The 25,036-nt window shown below is 38.8% G+C and overlaps 1 protein-coding gene and 1 pseudogene across 1 annotated transcript; one reads left to right on the top strand and one right to left on the bottom strand.

Annotated features, from left to right (window-relative positions):
• Positions 1-11,604: 11,604 nt before the first annotated feature.
• Positions 11,605-12,271, top strand: LOC116088493 (annotated as a pseudogene).
• A 6,963-nt stretch (positions 12,272-19,234) lies between these two features.
• Positions 19,235-24,871, bottom strand: Zxdb (zinc finger X-linked duplicated B). The gene has a single exon (XM_031365077.1). The coding sequence runs from the start codon at positions 24,635-24,637 to the stop codon at positions 22,115-22,117; it is 2,523 nt and encodes an 840-aa protein (XP_031220937.1). The 5' UTR covers positions 24,638-24,871; the 3' UTR covers positions 19,235-22,114.
• Between the last annotated feature and the right edge of the window lie 165 nt (positions 24,872-25,036).

Genomic DNA, 25,036 nt, shown 5'->3' with positions numbered 1-25,036 from the left:
CAATTACTTTTTCTTAATATCTTAATATGAAAATTAATATTACCAACATATACTAATCGATTGAAATAAAAAAACATGAGGAATTAGAAATTTGTTGATTGTCATCCAATGGTCTCTCTACTTTGGTAATTGGAGAAATAGGTCCAATATTATATAATCCATATACACTTTCACCTTGTTTGTTCACAACAGTGTCTTGCTGTATACCACATAAGGGTCTTGAAATCTTGCTTCTCCTATCTCAGCCTCTCTATTAGTAGTATTGTTTATTTCATGTTTTTACAGTATGCTATGGTTTTCAGAACAGCTTACATATTTTAAAAGTATTTATATTCCCCAAAGAATTGTAGACAATTAAATTGGGAGGGGGCTTGCAAGAGAACAACAGTGAGACTGAATGCTTTGCTTGATGTTTGTAACTCTTGTATCAAGTTATCACAGTAAGAGCCAAGATCTGAAGCTCTACTAAATACAAAACAAACAAACAAACAAAAACATTTTATATATTTATGTTCATTTAAGAAAATATTAGTAGGGTCTGGAGAGTTGGCTTAGCGGGTAAGAGCACTGACTACTCTTCCGAAGGTCCTGAGTTCAAATCCCAGCAACCACATGGTGGCTCACAACTATCCATAATGAGATCTGATGCCCTCTTCTGGAGTGTCTGAAGGTAACTACAGTGTAATCACATAAAATAAATAAATAAATCTTTAAAAAAAAGAAAAAAAGAAAATATTAGTAGTAATGTATTATTTTGAAATATACAGTTAATATGTTTGGAGTTATTTAAAATTTATATTGAGAAAAATGTATTTTCAGTATTGCTATAGACAAGCATCTACATAAGACTGTTAAATTGATTGTTGTTTTATATCAAACAACTTTTATAATACTCATTTTTATTGTTATAATATTTTATAAATTTTAAAGAATATGACAAAAAAGATATTGTAGGTATTGAAAGGGTGGTCTCTGGGATGTGTTGGGGTACAAAAGGAAAAGAAGAATGTGATTTAATTCTATTTACTTAAAATATGTTTTTAAATGTTAACTAATTCAGATAAATTGAAATCATGTAACTTTTTTCATCATACTGCAATAAAACTTAAATAAAGTGTTCCTGCTAGAAAATAAAAATAAGTGACCGTATTATTCATATTTCCCCAATATTCTTGGAGTGTGTGTTGGGACGGAGCTGAGCAGGCAGGCATGTGTGTCTATGTATCAGATGGTGGATACGTTCTCTACCATTGATATATCTCCAGACTATACTATATCCTTTTGAAATCTTTGAACCAAGATCACAGCACTTTTTTGCTATTGGCTGATTATTAATATAGATGTGAATGGAAAGTTGATTCAAAGTTTGCCACAAAAGTGGATGACATGCTATCTTTGAAATTTTAATTTAATTTCTAATTAGCATACAAAGTACCAAGTTACCTTGTAGACTTAGATTTTTCAAAACCTAATTTAATAAAGGTTCTTAAATGCTTCCCTTCTATCCCATCTACCAGAGGTAGGGGAAAGGAAAGGTTAATAGGAAACAGGGGTTGTGGACCTGTTTAGAAGTAGTTCTTTGGAGAGATCCCAGTCTTTGTTATCAGGATATCAGTGTTCCAGTCCAAAACATAAAACACAAACCAGTAGCAGCAGTCCAGTCTAAGTGGAAAACACCAAACATGAATCAGTATTGGCTGATGGATCCAGAGAAATTAGATGACTTTTTTTGTTGGTTGTGTGCTCTTTACTGATTTCTGAATCAGTAAATAATAATAATTATTATTATTATTATATGACATATGAATATTATTATATATTATTATTATTATTATATTATATGATTATATTATTATTATTATTATATTTCCCCTAAGAAGGCTACACTTCCTAATAGTGCCACTTCCCCATGGGCCAAGCATATTCTAACTAAGTGTTGGAGTGATGTTTTTGGTCACTGTGTAAAGATGTGTTTCTGTCCTTCCTTACCTAAGTCATGTTCCAACTGCTTAAAATAAAAGTCCTATGGCCTATAGCAAAAGGCAGAATGTGGGGTGGTGGGCTGTGCAGGCAACCTGGTCCCAGTCGAGCAAAGGTCGGGAGCTCCAAAGACCTGGTGGGTGGTAATTTCTACTTGCATGGGACGAAAGTTGTTCGACCAAACCTCCTGGGCCCCTGGCTCCTGTCACAGTACAGCCCCCACAGCCCCTGACTCCACAGGAGAGCTGTGTGATATCGGTCATGTAGAAGCAGCACCAAGCCTTCCTACATGCAAACAAAGGTTTCCCCAAGCTCTCAGTCCAAACCAATGAGAAGTACCTGCTGTTGAACCCTGAATCACCCCCAAAACTGTATATAAATCCTATTGAGGGAATTAAAGGTGTTCGAGAACTACTCAGTCATCTGACCCTTTTGTTCTAAGAGCTGTAACACTTGGGGAGAGGGCTGCTCTCCCAAAAAACGCCACCTGAAGCTGTTCCGCACTTCTCACTGGCTAGTAGGCCTCTTGTTGACCCAGCCCAACCCAACTCAGTGCAGGGTGGTGTGGAGTAACAGAGTAACCTGGAAGGCATGGCAGAGACTGCAGCATCAGAAGCAGCAGAAGCGACTTCCCCTCCCTGCCTATGCTTGCTTCCCTTCGCTGAAACTCTCACACCGGGCCAGACCAGAGATCTCCGTGGAAAGCCTCTGGTACACAGGCCCACAGCAGAATCATAAGGTATGACTTCCAGGCAGAGAAAGGAACTCTGGAAAAGAGAATGGCATGGGGAATTCAGTCAGCTGGACACAGAGTAATAAGAAGCAGGCCAGGAAGGAAGGTAACTAACCAGCTATATGGCAGAACTTACATTTCTAATAAATGGGATAATTGAGTTACGAGCTAGTGAGAAACATTGCCTAGCTATAAGACCAGAAGCTTAAAATAAATATAGTCTCTTTGTCATTATTCAGGAACTTGGATGGGCATAGAAAAGCCCGTAGTTTCAACTAACCATGATGATTTCCTTCTTTCTGGTATAGAAAACTATTTACATTTTTAATACAAGATTTCCTGAGATGAAACTATAGTTTGGAGACTAGTCTGTTCTTTGTTTCTTTGTTTTGTTTTCCTTTTATTGAAAATAGATTCTTTTTTCACATACTATATCCTGATTATGATTTGACACCCTCTACCTCCTCCCAGTTCCTTCTCCCCTCCCCTCCCATACAGATCCATCCCTTTTGTCTCTCATTTTAAAAAAGAACAGCCTTCTAAGATATAACAACTATACATAATAAAATTTAATAATATAAAGTAAAAATCATCACATCGAGTTTGGACAAGGCAAACCAACCAAAGGAAAAGGCCCCAAGAACAGGCCTTGTTGCTTTTAATATTTGTGCTGTTGTTCTGTGGTTTTAACATTTTAACAGTGTAACATAGAGAGGTTCATTTCTGGCATTGACTTTTAGTCAAGAGTAAGGGACATTTTTTCCTGTGATTTTTTTTTAACATTTTAATAATGTAACATAGGTCCTTTTCTGGCCTTGACTTTTAGACAGGAGTCAGAGACTTTCACAGGCTCAGAAATCCCATTAAAATACTAAACTGGAAGCCATAATATATGTGCAGATGACCTAGTGTAGACCCATGTGGGCTCTGTGTATGCAGCTTCCATAGAGTTGGAATCCCTGAAAAGAAGCCTTGATGCTATTACATGAAAACTTGAAGGTAAAGTCTAAGTTGCAATGGAGATCAGAGAATGTTGGAGACACCAGGATCATTGGTGTATACTTTCAAAAGCTTTGAGACATGCTGAAGAAACAAAACCTAAGAATTTTGGGAGTAAAAGGATCTGAGAAACTAACAAAAGGCACAGAGAGTCTATTTAGTGAAATTATTCCATCAAATATCTAAAGGCCAGAGAATGATATGGATGCAAGTACTGGAAGCATTTCTACCACTAAAAGTCAAGGCCAGAAAAGAACCTCTTTATGTTACATTGTTAAAATGTTAAAAAAAAAAAAAAAAAAAAAAAAAAAAAAAAAAAAAAAACACAGAACAACAACAAAAATATTAAAAGCTACAAGAGAAAATTATCAGTTTACATACAAAGTGAAACTTATTAGAATAACAGCATCTTGGTACAAGTGTCAAAAATCCAGACCAGTAAGAAAAAAATGTAAGTAGTATGAGTAAATAAATGCCAAATAGGATTAGTATATTCAGGTGAATTCTCTTGTTTGTTTTAAGAATAGATTTTTACTAATTATTTAAAAAATTCATAAATTCATTTTGAACACATTTAATAACCTTTCCTCAAGCTCCCAGGAGAATTAAATTTTGAAATCAGTGATGAAATACATACCTTCTAAGATAAGCACAAATTAGACCTACTAATGATCACTCACCAAGTATTGTAGAAGATACTAAAAGGAATTCTACATACAGAGGAAGAATAGAGGCACAAACACGAGTGCTCAGGGAAGAATAAACTTAGGAACAAATAGATAACAAGCAAAAACAAGAAAAGAATCAAAGATGTTCAACACAGCAAACAAGTTACTAAAATTAAAGGAAAAAACTTAAAGGAGAAAGAAAAGATTTGAGGCATGTAAACAATGTACAGTACTACCAGAATCAGTGACTATACCTCATAATAACCCCCAAAGTTTATTATGTCAGTTTTCCAACTAAAAGATACATACTAGATAACTGGATTGAAAGACAAGTTACAGTTGTTTCTGGTCTGCACCAGACACAGTACACTGGCAAAAGCACAGAATTAAAGTAAAACCATGGTAAGAGATATAACAAGCATGTATTATAAAGACAACCAGGATTAGCAATATGAATATCTGACAAAGTAGACTTCACACCAAAATTACTTAGAAGAAATAACGTTTACTGAACATCTAATCAAAGAACCAGTTGGTCAAGATGATGAAATAATAGATAGACAGACAGACAAGACAGACATATACATACCATTTTGATACAAACAATTTCATAAAGCACTACTGAGCATGAAATGACAGGTATAACAGAAGAAAATTCAATATCCTACTCAGAGCAACAGATACATTATCCAGGCCACACAGGAAGGAAATTTAAAGTTACTTTGAATAAAATTAAAATGCAAATTTAATCTACCTTAATCTTTTAAATACAGGATAGCATTTTCTTTCTTTCTTTTCTTTTCTTTTTTTTTTTTCCCCCGAGACAGGGTTTCTCTGTGTCGCCTTGGCTGTCCTGGAACTCACTCTGTAGACCAGGCTGGCCTCGAACTCAGAAATCTGCCTGCCTCTGCCTCCCAAGTGCTGGGATTAGAGGCGTGTGCCACCACCACCTGGCCAGAATGGCAATTTCAATACAAACACTTACCATTAAATTTGCCCACATTTAAAAAAAAATTAGATAGGGTTGGAAAGATGGCTCAGCAGTTAAGAGCACTCACTGATTGTTATTTCAGAGGACTTTGGTACAATTCTCAGTACCCACACTGTCTGTAAACCCAGATCTAGATGGCAGCTCACACTGTTTGTAAACCCAGTTCCAGAGGATGCAACACCCTCACACAGACATGTATGCAGGTAAAAATCCAATGCATATAAAATAAAAATAAATAGATTAGGGCTGGAGAAGTGGCTTAAGTGGTTAAAAGTACTGGCTGCTCTTTCCAGAAGTCCTGAGTTCAATTCCCACCAACCACATGGTGGCTCATAATCATCTACAATATGATGTGCTTCCCTCTTCTGGCATTCAGGTGTACATACAAATAGAACACTCATACAGATTAACTAAATAAATCTAAAAATAGTGATCAAAAATAAGTAAATAATATTTTAAAAATCAGACAAAACTTATAGTCTAATGATATAGTTCAAATTCTTAGAAACACAGGAAATGCCAAACACAAATTAGTAGACAGAAATAAATAATGATGATTAAAGGAGAAATTAATGAAATGGAGACTAAAAGAACAATTAGAAGGAATTAATGAAATAGAGTGGGTTACTATAAAAGATAGACAGATCCTTTGTAGAACTAAAATGACAGAATACCAAAATTATTAAAATTAATGGTGAAAAGGACAACAGTTATCCATAAAATTCAGTGGCTTTATTAGGTAATACTTTGAAAATATGTATTCTTCAGAATTCTGGTAAATTGTGAATCCTTGTGAAAAGTATTTCTAGTCTAGAGCTGTGTGGGGACATCCTGGTTGTTTTAAATGTCTTGTATATTTAAAGCATGGTCAGTATTCTCCTTTTACACATACCTTGGGCAAGGTGGTCCTCTCACCCTGGAGTGGGTGGTTCCATCAGCCTTAGGATGGATGGCTTCATTACACAGCTGATCTCATTCACAGAGAGCCCCGTGTGTGTCCATTCAGATGTGTAGGTGGGGTCAGTGAAGAGAAGGTTGACATAGATGGCTGATGAGCTAGCCTCATGGCATGGGGTAATGGATGATTTCCTGCACCATGAGAATTTTACTAGAATGTCATTAAACAGCCCAACGACCTCATGTGAAATTGGCTGTGGACAATCTGTTTTTGATGAGAAATGTGTTGGCAGAAACTTATTCTGGTTAATAAGTTGAACAGCACAGTGTCTCTATGAAGAAGAAACACATTATACCAGATGCCAAAAGGCTAAACTATACATAGATTTTTCTCCAGATTCATTTCTATGTTAATCTTCAATTCTACAGTCTGTATCCTCATGAACATTTGTAGTTTTGTAGAGCCACATGCTTTGGGTATCTGTCACAGAATCACCTCTTGTCTCTCAGTATTTTGAATGAACATCATAATGCTGATAGGAGCCAAGTTAAATTACAAAAGTGTCAAACAACTTGTGGCTTCTTAATTTAATGGACCTTTACTTAGAAATGTATTGGAGCCTTTTAGGACCAATTGTTGAGTGAAAATCTTGTGTACAGATGTGTCTGCTTCTCTGTCCAAGTTGTTTTTCCTGTGTTTCATGAAAAGTGGGGCAGGGGTGAGGGTTTTGCTTTCTTTGGAGAATGTTTAAAAACATCTGTCAGATTTTTATATTCGTAGTTACAATAAACATATTTTTAGAGTATTTTATTTAAAAAAAAGAAAACATGTATTCTACTAAGTAGGAACATCTAGAAGAAACTGACGAATTTCTAGATACAATACTTAGCATAATACACAAACAACTCAGACTTACAACAATGAAACTGAAACATCAATAAAAAGTTGTACAGTTAAGAAAATGCATAGAGTGATTCAATGCTGAACTTTACCAGAAATTTGCATTTGCTCCTCAAATTGTTTCATAAAAGAAAAAGAAAAAAGATCATTAAATTTTTTAGATGTCATTATTACTCTGATTCAGAAATCAGTAAAGAGCACACAACCAACAAAAAAAGTCATCTAATTTCTCTGTTGAATATAGACACAAAATTCTCAATAAAATATGTGCAAACTGAATAAAATATCACATTTTACAACTACTTGGGAAGGGACTAGAGAAAAGGCTCAGTTAAGTTGATTTACTACACTTGCAGAGAACCTGCGTTTGGTTCCCAGCATCCATGTAAGGTGGCTCACACTTTCTGTAATGCCAGTTCCAGAGTACATGATGCTTTTTTTTAACCTATTATGCATAGTCAGGCATGTGCAAATAGTTATGTGTACACACATACACACATAAAATTTTATAATCTTTTAAAAAATACCTAGGGCATATACCTCCTAATCTGCCTAGTTCCCACCACACAGAAGAGTCCACCAGGCCCAAACCACACAACCTGCACCTCCCAATCTGCCCAGCTTCCTGCATGAGAAAGAAGAGAAAACTAGGCCCTAACTAGTGCATCCAGACTTCCCTTGTTGCTCTAGTCCCTAGGGATTACCAATAAGGGATCTTGCACCCTGAATATCCTGCTCTCACTTCTATACTTTCTCCAGCTCCTGGTGCTGACTGCCAAGCCCTACCCAGACAATCATCCCCAGGCCCACATTCTCATTCAATCGATTAACTCCAAATGTAAGAATCTTGTAACAAAAACAGAAAGAAAAAATCCACATAAAAATCCAAGACATATTTTCTCCAAAAATTACTAATCCCATAATAATGGAACCCAATGAGAATGGCCTTGACGATCTTCCAAACAAGAAATTCAAAACACTGTCTAAACTTGTTCCAGAAAACTCAAAGATAAAAAGAGAGAGAGATGAGTGAAATAAGGAAGCTAATACATGAGATGAAAATATAATTAAATAAGACAGAATTATTGAAGAAAAACTACACTGAAATGATGCAAAAAGTAAAAAAGCCAAATAAAACCCAAATAAAAACCTTACCAATAGAACGGACCACGAGGAAATCAAGGCTAAAAGACAATGTATACAGGTGATGGTGGCACACGCCTTTAATCTCAGCACTTGGGAGGCAGAGGCAGGTGGATTTCTGAGTTCAAGGCCAGCCTGGTCTACAGAGTGAGTTCCAGGGCAGCCAGAGCTACACAGAGAAACCCTGTCTTGGGGGAAAAAAATCTAAAAAAAAAAAACCAATGTAGAGAAATTGTACCACTTTAAAATTCACTGATAAGATTGTGTGTGTGTATATATATATATATATATATACACATAAATTCACATATACATGTATATATACACACATATATACATATATGTATATATGTATACATATATATGTGCATGTCTATATATAGATATAGATATAGATATAGATCCCATGAACAGAAGAAAGGAAAACACTTGAGTACCATAAAAAGACCTAACTTTCAGAGTATAGGTATAGGAAAAGGAGAAGAATTTTTGCATCAAAGGCACAGATTATAATTTCAGAAAAATCACATTATAAAACTGGTCACATAGTTCACTGGCCCATCCTGGTGCCTCCAGAACTCCAAACAGATATGACAAGAAAAGAAACTCTCCATGGCACATTATAATTAAAGCATTAAAAGCAGAATAAAAAAAGAATATTAAAAACTGCAAGAAAAAGTCAAATCACTTATAAAGGCAAAATAATACCTGGTTCATTATCTGACAGAAATTTCAAATTCAAAGGGGCATGGAAAGATGTGTTTCAAATTCTCAAGAACATTACTCTCAACCAAGAATATCCAGCAAAACTATTAAAATTAATAGAGAAATAAAATTTTCCACAAGAACAAATGAAAAGTATTTATGAACACTAAGCCAACTCTATGGAGCATACTGAAAGTACTATGTGAGTCAAAAGAGTATAAACACAACCAAGAGAAAAATAAACAATACCAGGAGAGTAGATCAAAAGAGGTCAAAGACTCACCACAAAATCAACAAAAAGACAAGAATACACATCTCTAAATAATAATTCTGCACACTAAGACTTTCGGTTTGTTTAAAACCAAAGAAACATGTTTCTATTTTAATCCAAGGTCGGGGGGGGCCATGGGGCTGCTTCACAGCAGGTGACTATAACTTGCCTCCTGCTCTAGCAGGGGCATGATTTTCCAGCTGCAGATAGTTTCTACAGGTGTGTGGTATTTGGAATTCTGGGGACTTTTCAGAGGATACATAAATGATAGAAGAGACTGGTTGCACATTTTGTACTGGTTTCCGTTGCTTGCTATTTGGTGCATTTTGTCAAATAGTTGTGTGCAAAGAGATGAAAAGAAGAAATAATCCGGGTCCTTGAATGTCCTCATTCATATGGCCACTGTCAATCTTGACTGTGTATTTATTCTCACCTGATCTATCACTGTGGGCCAGTGTATCTCTCTGCTGCTGAGGGCCTAGCTGCACGGCACATTAGTTAAAAAGGAGGCAATGCATAAGTGAGATATTTTATTATAGGAAAAAGAAAATAGGCTGGTCAAGTAGAGAGAAAGAAAGGAGAGGAAGGAGAGGAAAAGAGAAGGGGAGAGAGAAAGTAAAGAAAGGAAGCAAGAGAACAAGAGAGAGAGGAAGAAGGAAAGAGGGCAAGAGAGAGAGAGGAGGGGGCAAACCTCCCCTTATATTGTGTGAGGCGTGGCTATCTGTCTGTGGGTGGGCCATGCCTGGCTATGGTCAAGATGACTGGGGGTAGGGTTCAGCTAGAATGCTGGGAGTTTGGGGCATTGTCTGCCTGATAGAGCACACATCTCCTGTGGGGGCAGTTGTGAGATGTTGTGACTGAAACAGTAGCCAAGGACTCAGGAGTTATGGTTGAACACCTTCTGTCCCTTGAAGGCAAACATATTGCCAACTGAGTCAACGGAGTTCAGACCTATTACTCAACTGGGCCTAGGTTGCCTGAACAGACCACTGCCTTACATATCATTTTGCTTTAAACAAAATTTCCTCATTACTTAATAAAAAAAATCTCAGATATCCTTAAAACAAAAATCAAACATTCCCCAAGGAACTCAACATTCCTGATCAGCAGAACATAGTCTAATAATATCATTGCCCCCTTTCCTACCCATAATTTTATTCTGGGATTTCTTTCTCTCTTCGCTCTATCTTTTCTCTCCTACCTAGTGTTAGGTTGGAGGAAGTAAAGGGGTGGAGAAGTGTGGAAAAAAACGGAACCCACAAAGTAGCCAAAGTCCAGCTACAATTCTGAATATTAATGGACTTAATTCCCCAGTAAAGACAAACCAGAAGACTGGATTAGAAACATGATCTATCTTTTCTCTGTCTCCAAAAAACACATTTTGCCATCAAATACATAACCTTAGCATGAAAGGATGAAAAGGGTACTCCAAGCAAATGAATGTAAAATACGAACATGTGTAGCAATTCTAATAGTTGACAAAAAAGACTTAAATTAGTCAAAAGGGACAAAGAAGATCACTTCATACCCACTAGAGGAACAATCCATCAAGAAGCTATTACAATTTTCATTATATATGCACCAAACAGGTGTAATTAATTTAATAAAAGAATCATTATTAGATGTAAAACCACAGATAACTTCAATATGAGACACATGCATGACTTCAATACCCCAATCTCAGCAATGGACAGGTTAAAGAGTAAAAAATAAATGGACAAACATTAGAGTTGAATGATACCATAAATCAATATGGACCTAACATATCTACAGAACAGTCCAATAAAACAATAAAGAATATGTATTTTCCCAGAAACCTATGGAACTTTCTCTAAAACCAACCATATATAGAAAACAATGTAAGTCTCAACAAGTACAGGAAAACAGAGCTAACATTCTTCATTCTATCTGATCATAATGGAATAAAGCTAGATATCAACATCAATTAATAGGGATTACAGAGAGTACACAAAGATATAGAGACTACACAATATGCTGCCAAATGAGAATTGGACTAAGGGAAAAAATGAAGAAGGAAATTTAAAAATTCCTGGAAATGTATAAAGCACAACATACCCAAATCTTTGGCTACAATGATAGCAGTTCTAAGAGAATGTTTATAGTACAATATCTACTTGAAAAAAATTAGGGACCTCAGAGTAATGTTACAGGGCAGAGAGAGTGAGGAGGCTGCGTCTGGCTCCCGCTCTCACAGCGATTGCAGTACATTGAGCTCCATAGAGACAGCGCCGGGGCAAGCAAGAGCCAGACTGGCACTGGGCAACTCTGTGCCTCTCGGAGGAAAATCAACTAAACATGGGCAAAGGAGATCCTAAGAAGCCGAGAGGCAAAATGTCCTCATATGCATTCTTTGTGCAAACCTGCTGGGAGGAGCACAAGAAGAAACACCCGGATGCTTCTGTCAACTTCTCGGAGTTCTCCAAGAAGTGCTCAGAGAGGTGGAAGACTATGTCTGCTAAAGAAAAGGGGAAATTTGAAGATATGGCAAAGGCTGACAAGGCTCATTAATGAAAGAGAAATGAAAACCTACATCCCCCCTAAAGGGAAGACCAAAAAGAAATCCAAGGACCCCAATGCACCCAAGAGATCTTCTTTGGCCTTCTTCTTGTTCTGTTCTGAGTACCACCCCAAAATCAAAGGCAAGCATCCTGGCTTATCCATTGGTGATGTTGCAAAGAAAGTAGGAGAGATGTGGAACATCACTGCAGCGGATGACAAGCAGCCCTACAAGAAGAAGGCTGCCAAGCTGAAGGAGAAGTACCAGAAGGATACTGCTGCCTACAGATCTAAAGGAAAACCTGATGCAGCGAAAAAGGGGGTGGCCAAAGCTGAAAAGAGCAAGAAAAAGAAGGAAGAGGAGGGGGAGGAAAAAGAGGAGGAAGAGGAAGAAGAGGAGGAAGATCAAGATGAAGACAGTGATGATGAAGATGAAGGTGATGATGATGAATTAAGTTGGTTCTAGCACAGTTTATTTTCTTGTCTATAAAGCATTTAACCCCCCTGTACACTACTCACTCCTTTTAAAGAAAAAAAAATTGAGATGTAATATATATACATATATATAATAATTATATATATAATTAATATATAATATAATATATTATATATTATATATTATATATAATAATATATTATAATATATTAATATATATATATATATTAGGGACCTCAAATTAACAACTTAATGATGCAACTAAAGGCTTGGAAAAACAAGAATGACAACAAAGTGGATATGAAGAGAAACCAAAATCAGGGCTGAAAATAATCAAATAGATATGAAAAAACAAGAGAATCAAGAAACAAAGAGTTCTTTGAAAAAAAAAGAAAAAGAAATACAACACAAATCAATAAAATTAGAACTGAAAAGCAAAAGTTTACAACAGACACTGAAAAAATTCATAGAATCATAAGGACATACTTTAAAATTTTGTATTCCACTAAACTGGAAGATATTTTAAAAAAATAGTTGAATTTCTAGATGCATATACCCTACCAAGCTTATCTATGAATGGTTGAGATGAATAAAAGAGTCAGTTCTGCTGTGTCAAAACCCAAGGATCTTCATGACACAGGCCAAGAACAGGATAACCAGGAAGAGTCCCAATGAGGATCCAATATTGATGATGTCACAGAAGCCAAAGATATTGTACCAGACCAATGACTCATTGCAATGAACATTTGCAAATGAAGATGTGTGGACAGAGATGTATTGTGGAACACACTGTGTCATACTACAGCTTCCAGGATGAGATATTTCCTATGCTTTGTTATGGTTGTTGTTGTTGGTGGTGGTGGTAGTGGTAGTGTGTGTGTGTGTGTGTGTGTGTGTGTGTTTAATTTGGGGGGAGAGGTTGCAAGGATGAAGAATAGACATGAGGGTATGGGGAGATGATAGAGACTGGGATGTTTGATGTGAAAGAATCAATAAGGGAGGGGGGAGAGGGAGCAGGGAGAGGGAGAGAGAATGGTGTCCACTTACTTGAAGTCAATCTTTGCTACAGCAATAAGTGACAAGAGGAAAAAATAGGAAAGAAAAATGTCAAAGCAATCCTGTTTGCAGATGATTCTATAAGTAAAATACAAGGAAACTTCTACAGCTGATAAACACTTTCATCAAAGTACTAAGATACAAAATCAACACACAGAAATTAGTAGCCTTCCTATATAAAAATGACAAATATACTGAAACAGGAATCAGGAAAATAATACCTTTTATAATAGCCTAAAACAAAATATATTCAAATAAAATAAAATATCTTGAAATAATTCCAAGCAAGTCAAATAGTTATATACTAAAACATTTAAGAAACTGAAGAAGACATCGGAAGATGGATGACCTCTCATGCTCATGGATCCATAGAATTAATTTTGTAAAAATGGAAATCCTACTAAAAGCAATGTACAGATTTGATGCAATTCCCATCAAAAGTCTAAAACAATTCTTCACAGAAATTGAAAAGTAACCTCAATTCCTATGGAAATATAAAAGACCCAGGATAATTGAAACAATAAAACCCTCACTGGGACCATCAGCATCCTCCGATTTCAATTACACTACAGAACTATAGTAAAACCCAAAAAGTACTGGCATACAGACACACTGATAAACAACAGAATTGAGGACTCAGGCATAAACATATTCTCTAATAAACTCCTGAAGTTTGAGAAACAGGACAATTGTGCATGTTGGAGAAGATACAACATCTTCAACAAATAATACTGGTCAAACTGGATAACCTACATGTAGAAGAATGAAACTAGATCCTTATCTCACACTTTTCCAAATCTCAAGTTCAAATAAATCAAGGATCTCATCATAAGATCTGATACCCTGAATCTGAAAGGAGAGAAATAGGGAACTAATTGACACAGGAATGTAGTACATACATAGCACCTTGGCAAATGAGATCACACAAAACTAAAAGCATTTGTATCATTCGAAAGAAGTGGTGGTCTACATACTGGGGAAAAAACTTTATGAGTCATACACTTGTCAGAAAGGTGCTGTCTATAATATATAAATTTAAAAAAACTTAAAGGAAAAGCTGAACATCAAGAAAACAACTTGATTAAAATCTGGGATGTGAAACTAAACAGAATTCTCAAAAGAAGAGATACAAATAGCTGAGAATTGTGTATTTTTAAATGTTGAGCAACCTCAGCCCAAAAGATAAAAAATGAAAATTTAAACCACTTTGAGGTTTCATCTTATTCTTGTTCAAATGACTAAGAATAAAAAAAAAATGACAACCAATGCTAACATTGATGTAGAGAAAGGGGAACGCTTATTCACTACCAGTGGAAGTGCAAACTGGTTTAGTCACTACAGAAAGCAATGTGGAGAATTCTAAAAGCTAGAATAGAGCCAGGCATGGTAACAGATGCCTTTAATCCCAGAACTTAGGAGTAAGGGACATATGAATCTCTGAAATTGTGGCCAGCTTGGCCTACGTAGTTAATACCGCAACAGCCAAGGGTACATAATGAGACCCTATCTAAAAACAAAATAGCTAGATATAGAATTACTATATAATCTGGGAATATACACTCCTAGGCATATTCTCGAAAGACTCTATATCCTACTATGGATGAATACATATGAATGCTTATTGTTCCATTATTCACAATAGCAAGAAAATTGAAACAACCTACAAATCCTTCAGCAATAAATGGATAAAACATAGTTCATATACACAATTGAATTATATTCAGCTATAGATAAAATTGAATCATAAAAATTTGCAGGAAAATGGATAAAACTACAAAATATATTAAGCAAAGCTATCAAGACTCAAATAAAAATCATATATTCTTTCTCATTTGCAGATCTTAATTTTTGATGTTTGTATTTATGTAAATAAGGAGGTATAAGAGTACATATAGGTGGCAGGGTCTGGAGGGAAATACAAAAGTATTAAAATACACATTAGAAAATGGGAATGGGGAGAAAAGGGGGAAGAAACAACAAAACAAATTTTATTTGGAAACTGCTATAAGGAAACCTAATTTTTTTTTAATTTATTTATTTTATGTATGTGAGTACATTGTCATTCTCCTCGGACCACCTATCAATAAAAAGTCTATAACCAATGAGCTGAGGCAAGATTAGAAGGCAGAACATTCAGCAGAGAAAGATAGGATTCTGGGAAATAGTCAGGCATGGAAGATTCACCCTGAACACTAAAGGAGATTGTCACATGAAACTGAGGAGAGGTAAATAACCATGTGGCAGGACTTAGAATAGAATAAATGGCTAATTAAGTTATGAACTAGTCACAGAAAAAGACAAAGTTTTTGGCCTAGCATTTTATTCATCAAATATTAAGTCTCAGAGTTATTACTTCTGGAAAGAAAGAGGCTGAGTGGAAAAGCTCATGACTACACTTTTCCTCCTATTGGGTTGCCTCATCCATCCTTAAATATGAGGGGAGGTACCTAGGCCTACTGCAATCTGATATTCATGGGAGGCCTGCTCTTTCTGAAGACAACCAGAGAAGGAGTGGATGGGGGAGGGGAAGCAAAGAAAGGAGTGGGAAGAGAGAAGGGAGGGAAAACTGGTCAGGATGTAATATATGAAAGAAGAATAAGTATAAGAATTTTTTAAAAATGAAAGTAAAAACTCTTAGTGTCCTGGTATATGTCTGTAATCTCAGAACTCAAGAGGTTGAAGCAAATTTGAGACTAACCTGGACTATATGGCACTCCCCTATCACAAAATATTAAGTAAATAAACCAAATTTAAATAGCAAAAAGAAACTGGAAAATTAATTCTAATATTTTAAACAAATATATTCAAAATATTCTTCATGCAATCATGATTAAAATATGTAATTTTAATTATTTTAAACCTTTTTTTTTTTTTTGAGACAGGGTTTCTCTGTGTAGCCCTGGCTGTCCTGGAACTCACTCTGTAGACCAGGCTGGTCTCGAACTCAGAAATCTCAGAAATCTGCCTGCCTCTGCCTCCCAAGTGCTGGCATTAAAGGCATGCGCCACCACTGCCCAGCTCAAACCTTATTTTTAATAATGGTTCTTAAACACTTTAACCTCCCTTGTAGCCCACCACCTAACAGAGGTAGTGGAAAAGAAAGGATATGTATGGGTAGGTGGGGTTGACCTGTTTAGAAATGGTTCTTTGGAGCAACTCCCATCTGTGTCTTCTGGAAATCAGCAGTTCAGTTCACAGGTCAGCAGCAGCAGCTCGATCCACTTGCAAACACTCCACGGATACACCAGCAGTCCAATTCGGTTAGGATAGCAAACAAGAATCAGCAGCTGTGGCAATACCAAGCAAAGACAGCCAGGCCTCTCTCAGCAAAGCAAAGATCAGTGAAGACTCCAGAACCACAAGCATTGCACAGCTAGCTCTATAAGCAAGCCTAGCTCAGCCGCTGTCAGTGTCCATCCAGTCCGTTTTATACTCTCTACAAAATCTCGTGTCCTCCATGGGTCTTGCCTCAGCACATGCGTCTGTCTCAGCTGACATCACTCTGCCAATTGGCCCTAATCCATGGAAGTGGCAACAGACTGCAGCACACCACCAGAAGTTCTTTGGTTTGTTTTTCTCTATCGAGTCCCAAAAAATGCAGTTAAACTATGAAATGTAAAGCAAACCAATACATGCGTGTTGTTAGCAAAGAATCCTTCCTCACATGTCCTTTCATGTGCTTGCTTTAGCAGAACATCTTCTCTCCTTTGTCTGCTTCAGAGAAACATTCCTTCACTAATCTGCCTTATCTTTTCACCTGTGTCCACTTCAGCTAAATGTTCCTTCACGTGTTTTCTCCACCAAACACCATCCAAACGATTTTCCAAAGAACACTTAAGTTTCCATTTCAAAAGTATATGTGTTTATACTATACATTTAAAATCTGGATTTTAACATTCATAATATATCTCAATTTAGATATCAAATTTTCCATGATCAAATTTTTATAAAAGTATAGAAAGAAAAGAAAAATGAACAAAAGAAAATATTTCCTATGGCTGATGTGAAATGTAATCCTACCATTGGTCATAACAGAAAACCAATATTTGACATTGTCATAGTTTTAAAATTAAAACTTAAATATAAATTGATAATTTAATTCTCACTTGTACTAACCACAATTCAAGCACTTATACAGTCCTTAAGTCTAATCACTACCATCCTAGTCGGTTGCAGATCAGATCTGTCAAAACAATATGAAAATACCTCTTCTATTTCAAGGGGAAATAACAATAATCGTATAGGTAGTTCAAAGACTGCAAGAGGGAACCAAGAAAGAGGAAGTGGCCTTCTGCTGTTGTACAGAATCTGAATAAACCACAATATTGACAGCTTATAAATAAGTGTGTCACTTACTTAAGTACACCAAACCTATATGGTCACTCCCCAACTCCTCTCTTTCTATTATAATTCCCAAGTAAACCCAAGTTACCATTCCCAGTTCCTTTTGTCAGTTGTCCTATAACGACTATATAATATTCTCTTTTCATATGCCAGTGAAACTTCAAATAATATCTCTAATATATTTGCCTTCTCTTTCAAACTCAGTGACACCACTCATGGTTTCATAATTCATTGTAATTGCTATAAAAATGTTCTGTTTTTCTATTTGAGATTTTCCATGCACGCCTGCACAAGCGTATTAAAATTAACTTTTAAAAACATCATTTTATTGACTTCTCTATTAAAACATTTATTGGCTCTTATATGTGTTCATAACAAAATTAACATCATTCTGATATTTTTCACCTTTGCATTATTTTGATACCAAATTAAACTTATTTTTACTCTCCAACTATATAATACATTAATTTCCCACCTCCTTCTGTCAAGTATGATTTATTCAAAGGTCAAGGTAACATATATATCATTCTTCTCAAAGAAGCTTCAATATGTTATATGAGTTTTGCACAACAATATGCAGTAAATAACTGTTAATTTGACATAAGTACAGTGCAATATCCAACTTATAATTTGTACCCACCTCTGATTCCTCAATAGGAACAAAAAGACAAAGTTATCATATTCTATTCAGGATTCATGCTTACTGTTCAAGTAAGTTTTTATTATATTGACTGATAAACACCAGACCCACAAAAGTATATCTATATAAAAACATACACATATATGTGCATATGTCCTTTTGTGCTGTATGCATATACACACATTTTTTGTGGTGGTAAAAATCAAATTCTTCATGCTGGCTAGGCAAATTTTATACCACTGCACCATATTCTCAGCTAAAGGCCAATATACTTTTACTTCACGATCAATATGATCAATACAGCCCTTAGAAACATACTTCCTTTTAAGCTATTTTGTTACTGATTTTTCAGTTTCTGTAGTAAACCAAATAAACTAAAGATACTCAAAATGATAAGACTGAAACCTGCAGTATTAAAAGGAGTGATCAGGAATTAAGAGCACTGACTGCTCTTGCCGGGGAGTTGGGAAGGAGGGGACCCAGAGTCAATTCCCATCATCCACATGACAGCTCACAACTGTCTGTAACTACAGTTCCAGGGGACCTGACAACCTCACACAGACATACATGCAGGCAAAACACCAATGCACATAAAATAGAAATAAATAAATTCTTTTAAAAAGATAAATGGTTGGTGCCTTGTGGACCTGCTGTAATTTTAAAAGGAGCAATGACAACTTTATATCACCAACAACAGAAATTAACATTCTTACCTTAAAAGCACAAAGCAGTCTTCAACATTTTGCTATAAAACATGTTAAAATATGAATAATTTGAAAAACTTAGTTCAATAAAACTTTATGAGAACATGCACGAATAAAATCTGCTATCTTTAAGAAAAGTAGCATTTGTCCATTGAAATTTCTCCAAGTAGAGAAAACATAGTTTGCACTTTTATTGGACAGAAATTGCTTTAAGAAATTAAAGAAATAAGACCACAGCATTAATTTATCTTCATGTTTATAAATTTACTTTATTTTTTATGACTTGTGTATTTAGCTCATCCTTGACAGACTTATTTGCCAAACACACACAAAAAAATAGTGGTCTATTTAGGAACTTTCAAATGAATAACACTTTTGAAATATATCTTATGAATACAAATAGTTTCAACACAAACATGGAAAACTGTCAAATGAGTAGACAAAATAAAATTCTAAGCATTTCTCTGATTTATAAAAGTATGTCTACTTTTCATTTTCACTAAATGAGTACAACCATTTTTAAAATATTTGCAAATATCTGTGGGTGTGTATAAATACCAACATACACACAACAAAGAAACATTTCATAGTGGCAAATTTTTAGTGCATTTCCAAAGTTTGTCATCCATAGCCATCTACATGCAAATGCTACTGGACCAGTACACTAGAACAAATAAGAAAGTATTAGCAGAACTCCCTGGCCAAAACTTTTTAAATAGAAATAATGAAACACAAAGTCACTTCTCAATTGAACAGCATAAAAAATAATCTCATTTATGCCTTGAATCATATATACACACAGTATTATTTAAGCTCAGAAAATAGCTTCTTACTGTACACACAGAGCTATAGTATACACTCAGTAAATGCTAGCACTGGAAGACAATGTGCCATGAGAAAAAATGTTGAAGGGATAGTCACAGGAAAAATATCTACCCATTAAACAAACAGAAAATAAAAGGTATACTAGAACTGGAATGGATAGGCAAGGAACTAGACTGTAGAATAGTAAGCAGAAGCGAACAAAAACCAACTAGGATGGAACAAAGCAATCAGTTGTGATAGAGGAGAATGAACCTTAAAATTTGCAGGCAGACGAGGTGAAAAAATTCTCTTCTTCTTTTGTGAAGCTATATATAGAATTGTCAGTCATAGTCGAAACCAGCTGGAATGTGAGTTGGCTAAACTATAATATGAAACATGCACAGACGTTGCTAAAACTACTTCACAGGGTTGCTCTGAACAAAAATAAAAGATGTGAGTTATGAAAACATTCCACAAACTAAAAATGCTATACTCCCTGTACAAGAGTTTACACAATATTGACATTCAAATCTTTCAATTTCTTTCAGTTCTGGAAAACTATAAACAGTGTTTTCTTCAGATCAGAAAGGATATCATCACCTTCTGCTCCTTTCTCAGATTTTGAAAGAATCCAAGGCTCCACAGTCACACAGAGAAGCCTGATTAAGTTAGAGATAGAACGAGGATGTTGACAGACTGATCAAATGGAGAGGTATGGAGATAAGCACATGAGCAGTGTTTCCACTTCTGGTTTTTTCTCACAATGATTTGAGAGAAAAATATTCGGGGTAAGGAATAAAGAGACCCTTTCCTGTTTCACTATATACTCACAACACTTTATTGACTGAATACCAATATGGCTGAATCATCCTTATTTTTCCCTAACAACAACAACAAAAAAAAACTGAGTATGTAAAAAGTGCATACGAAGTCATTAAAATCTCCTGAAATATATACTTTTACTTATGTGTTGAAAACTGTATGAGAAGAAAAGTCTAAGGAATGTTAGTCATGTGCATACACATTAATCAGTAAACAGGAAACTGAGGTTTAGTGAGATGAGTATGTTCAAGACAAGCTCTCCAACACCACAGAGCACAAACTGGACCCTGAGTCTCTTTCATATAAAAGTCCTGGATGGCAATTCTACAGTACAGCCTCCTAACACCAGCAAAAGATGTCAGAAATATCAACAATAACAACAGCAAACACAGTTCTCTTTGCTATCTTGTCTTGTTAGTTTTAACATCATTTAAGAAAACATTCTGGCACTGAATAATATTTATATTAAACTTTCTGAAGTGTTCTAAACATTTCCTCCTCCCCTAAGTGTTAGTGATTGTACAAGAACAATATGATATAGCAGAAGAAAGACTAACGACAAACCAATGTACTGATGAGTGAAGGCATCACAAAAACAAAAAGCCAGACGTTATAAGTTAATAAAAGAAGATGGGGCACAATATAAAACATGAATGCAAATGTAATATTTAAGTTTGACCAAGACATTAACTACTAAATTGAGGAAACCAACTGAACACAAGGACACAATTAGCAAAATTTCACCTGGATGTAGCAGATTCTACATGAATAGCAATTATTTTCAATGAATAAAATCTTAAGGAAAACAGGGAAGTGGAACATATAGATTAAATTATATTTCAGAATATTAGATAGTAATCCAGGTACCATTTATGTGACAATATGAAATTTTAAAACATGGAATTTAACTGATATAAAGAAATTGTTAAAATAAACTTTTTCTAAAGGACTCAGTGTAATCTAAAGATCTCTACTAAATATTTATGAATAAGCTAATATCTGGTACACCTTAAAAAATAAAACTAAATAAAGGAAGAGAATGAAGACAACTAAGATGACTTGTGGATTTAAACTGATGAAGGCAAGTGCAAAGTATATATTCATTATATAGTTTAATTTAACTTGATATACAACAGAAGAACATATCATTGTTTGGGGTGCCCCAATAAGTTTGAAGGAAAACAAAAACAAAAACAAAATAATCCAGACTCAAGAGAGCTGAAAAAAATGACAGAAACAATCTAACCTAAACCACCTCCTTTATAAGTAAAAAGAAAAAATTAAGGCTCAGCTAGGTTAAGAGACTTGCTCACAGTCAGAGAACTCATCAGTTCCAGACTGAAGATGAGAATTGAAATCCCTAAATTGGTAGTCCACAGATGCGTTCCTTTGCAAGGCAGCAAGAAACAACTAACTGCAGGCAAGCAACGCAAGCACTCCTTCCAGAACATTCTCACATTTGAGTGTGATAAAAAAGTGAGCCACAGGGCAGGCAGAGTCAGTTCATACCAAAAACGGGGTGCCGGTCACCGTGATAAGATCTGTGTCTTTCTGAGACCCATGGCTTCCTGTTGGGTGGGAGAATCCGAACTGGGTTTCTTCCTCGTGCCCAAAGAAGTCAGATTCGGGGTGCACGTTCCAATCGGCTTTGGCTGGGGTCAGTAGCTCGGAGACACTGTTTTCACAGAGGGTGCTGGAGGGAGTCAGAGCTTCCGTGTCCACGGTTAACTTATTGCTGGGTGTCAAGGCCTGGGGCTCCAGGCTCGAGTTTTTCAGAGCCAAGGAGCCGAAGAGCCCCACGTTCCCAGCGGAGACATCGTCCATGTCTAAGGGGCTGTGCTGATAACCAGTCACCGAGGTTCCAAAGAAGAGAGAGGTATCCAGACTCTGGGGAAGGTCACTGGGGGCCCCCCTCAAGGCCCGAGGGTCCGCCGCCGCTTGCCCTAAGGAGTGGTTGTTGGTATTATTATCGGCAGGGAGACTTCCTGCGAGGCTCGAGTTCACAGAGGCCACATCAATGGTCAAGATGCCAGAGTTGACCAAGGCCGTGTCCAGCACCGCAGCAGAACTGTGGCCAGGCACATCCGAGAACAGAGACACGAGCTCGGCCCCGCTGAGATCGTTCTGCCCCTGGCTGGTGAGTTCACTGCTGGGTGTGAGAGAGTTGGCAGCTTCTAGCTGGGCCAAGAGGTCCTGGCTGAGGTTGTGCCTTTTGGTCATGTGGGTCTTCATGCTGTGCTTGGACGTGAAGAGTTTGTTACAGGTGGGGACCGGGCAGCGGCTCTTCCACGCACCCACGTCCTGCAAGTGCTTCTTGGAGTGGATGTAGAGGCTGCTGCGAGCAGAGAACCTGGCACAGCAGCCTTCCACGGGGCACACGAAAGGCTTCGTGCCCAGGTGGGTTATGCTGTGGCCTTTCAGGTGCTCGGCCCTGGTGAAGGACTTCCCACAGCCCTCTACTGGACAGGTGAACCTGCGGTCGTCTTCGTGCTTCCTCTTGTGCCTTAGGAGTTTGGACATGCTGGTGAAGTTCCAGCCACAGCCGTCGAAGTCACAAAGGAAAGGTCTCTCCCCGGTGTGGCTCCGCAGGTGGATCTTGAGCCTGCAAGCCTTGTCATACTGCTTGCTGCAGCCAGGGAAAGAGCAGGCAAAGAGTTCCTGTTCCCTGAAATGGGCGCGGTTGTGAGAAAACAGGGCACTCACAGTAATGAACGTCTTCTTGCAGCCCGAAAACGCACACTGGTAAGGCCTCTCGGGCTCGAAGTGGCTGCGCTGGTGGGTGCTGAGCTTGGCCTGCGTGGGGAAGCTCTCCTCGCACACCTCGCACTTGAAGGAGTTCTCCTGCTCGTGCCCCTTCATGTGCGCCTTGAGGTTGTACACGGTGGTGAAGCTCTTGCCGCAGCCCTCCACCGGGCAGCCAAATGGCCGCAGTTTGTCGTGCGACTGCAGGTGTCTCTTGAGCTTGTAAGACGTGGTGAAGGTCCAGCCGCAGCCGCTCAGGGGGCACTTGAAGGGCCGCTGGCCCTGGCTACTGCTGTGCGTCAGCAGGTGCACCTTGAGTTGGTGCTTCTTGGCGAAGGTCTGTCCGCACTGCGCCTCCGGGCACAGGTACAGCACCACGCCCGGGCCCGGGCCCAGAGGCCCGCGGGGGCTCCGGGTGGCGGCCGGGGCCTCGGCCTCCTCCTCCGGAGGCGCCGGGCCGGCCGCGGGTTCCGCCGGCTCCGCCAGCAGGAGGTCTGGTGGCAGCTCGGGGCAGTCGCCCAGCTGCGCCGCGGCGGCGGCGGCGGCGGCGGCGGGCGGAAACCCGGCGGCCTGCGGGGCGATCAGTGCCCCCGGCAGCGGCTGTGGCTGCTGCGGGAACGGCGCGACCCCCGGCTCCCAGGCGGGCAGCGGGGGCGTGGTCAGGGTGAGGACGCCGTTCTCGAAGCGCAGCAGCAAGTCCTGGTTGTGGATGGTGATGGTGCCCGCGAAGGCCGCCGCCGCCGCCGGGCCCGGCCCCGGGCCGGCCGCGGGAAGGGGGGACGCAGCCGGGACAACCGGCAGACAGCGGGGTACCGCCTCGGGCCGGCCCGCTGGGTTCACGCCGCTCTGGCGCCGCTCCGGCCCCGGGCCTGCCTCGGCCTCCTCCCTCCACACGGGCCCTCCGGCCTGCTCCGTGCCCACTGTTTCTACATCGCCACCCACCGGGTCAAGCAGCAACAGGAAGAAGTCGTCGCCGCCGCCGCCTCCTCCTCCGCCGCCGCCGCCGCCTCCTCCTCCGCCTCTGCCGCCGCCGCCCCGGTGATCGGGCCTCGGCGCCAACCGGTTCAGGCTCGGGCCCAGGCCCCGTGAGGCCCTCTGGGCCTCGGCGCTCCGCGGCCCCGGCCCGCCATCTTGGGCCCCCCGGAGCAGTAGGAGGCGGCGCGTGGGGACCTGACAAGCCAGAGAGTCCGGGGCTCGGTGGACCCCGCCGCCGCCCGCGGGGCAGCAGCCGCCGCCGCCGCCCTGTGGTGTCCCGCGAGCCGGGAGCAGCCTCGGGATTTCCATCTCGGCGTCGGTGAGGCTCGGCTGGAACCAGAGCCGAGGCGGAGGCGCGACCCCGCCCCCTGCCGCGGGCCCGAACACGTTCCTGAAAGGAAAAAAAAAGTGCAATGCGCAGAAACTGGCCCTATCAGATATTAAAACGTATTTAACGCCACAGTGATTTAAATATTCTGGTACCGTGGCTCTAGAACACAAGACACACCCCAGAGGCAGAGTCTGAGGCGAGTAAGTAACTTGCACAGAGTGTGTTACAAAGTAATCAAGGTCTTTCCAAGTAAAGGGAGAATGACAGTTCATACAGAAGGCTGCCTAGGCACCTAAGCCACCTAGCCAATGAAAACAACTCGAATCCCCACCTCACCCTGTGTATCCAATAAACCTATCGCGGCCTCCCCGCCTGCC

The sequence above is a fragment of the Mastomys coucha genome, chromosome X (assembly GCF_008632895.1).
Source record: "Mastomys coucha isolate ucsf_1 chromosome X, UCSF_Mcou_1, whole genome shotgun sequence".
In the NCBI taxonomy this organism is placed as follows: Eukaryota; Metazoa; Chordata; class Mammalia; order Rodentia; family Muridae; genus Mastomys; species Mastomys coucha.
This window is presented reverse-complemented; position numbering and strand designations above follow the sequence as displayed.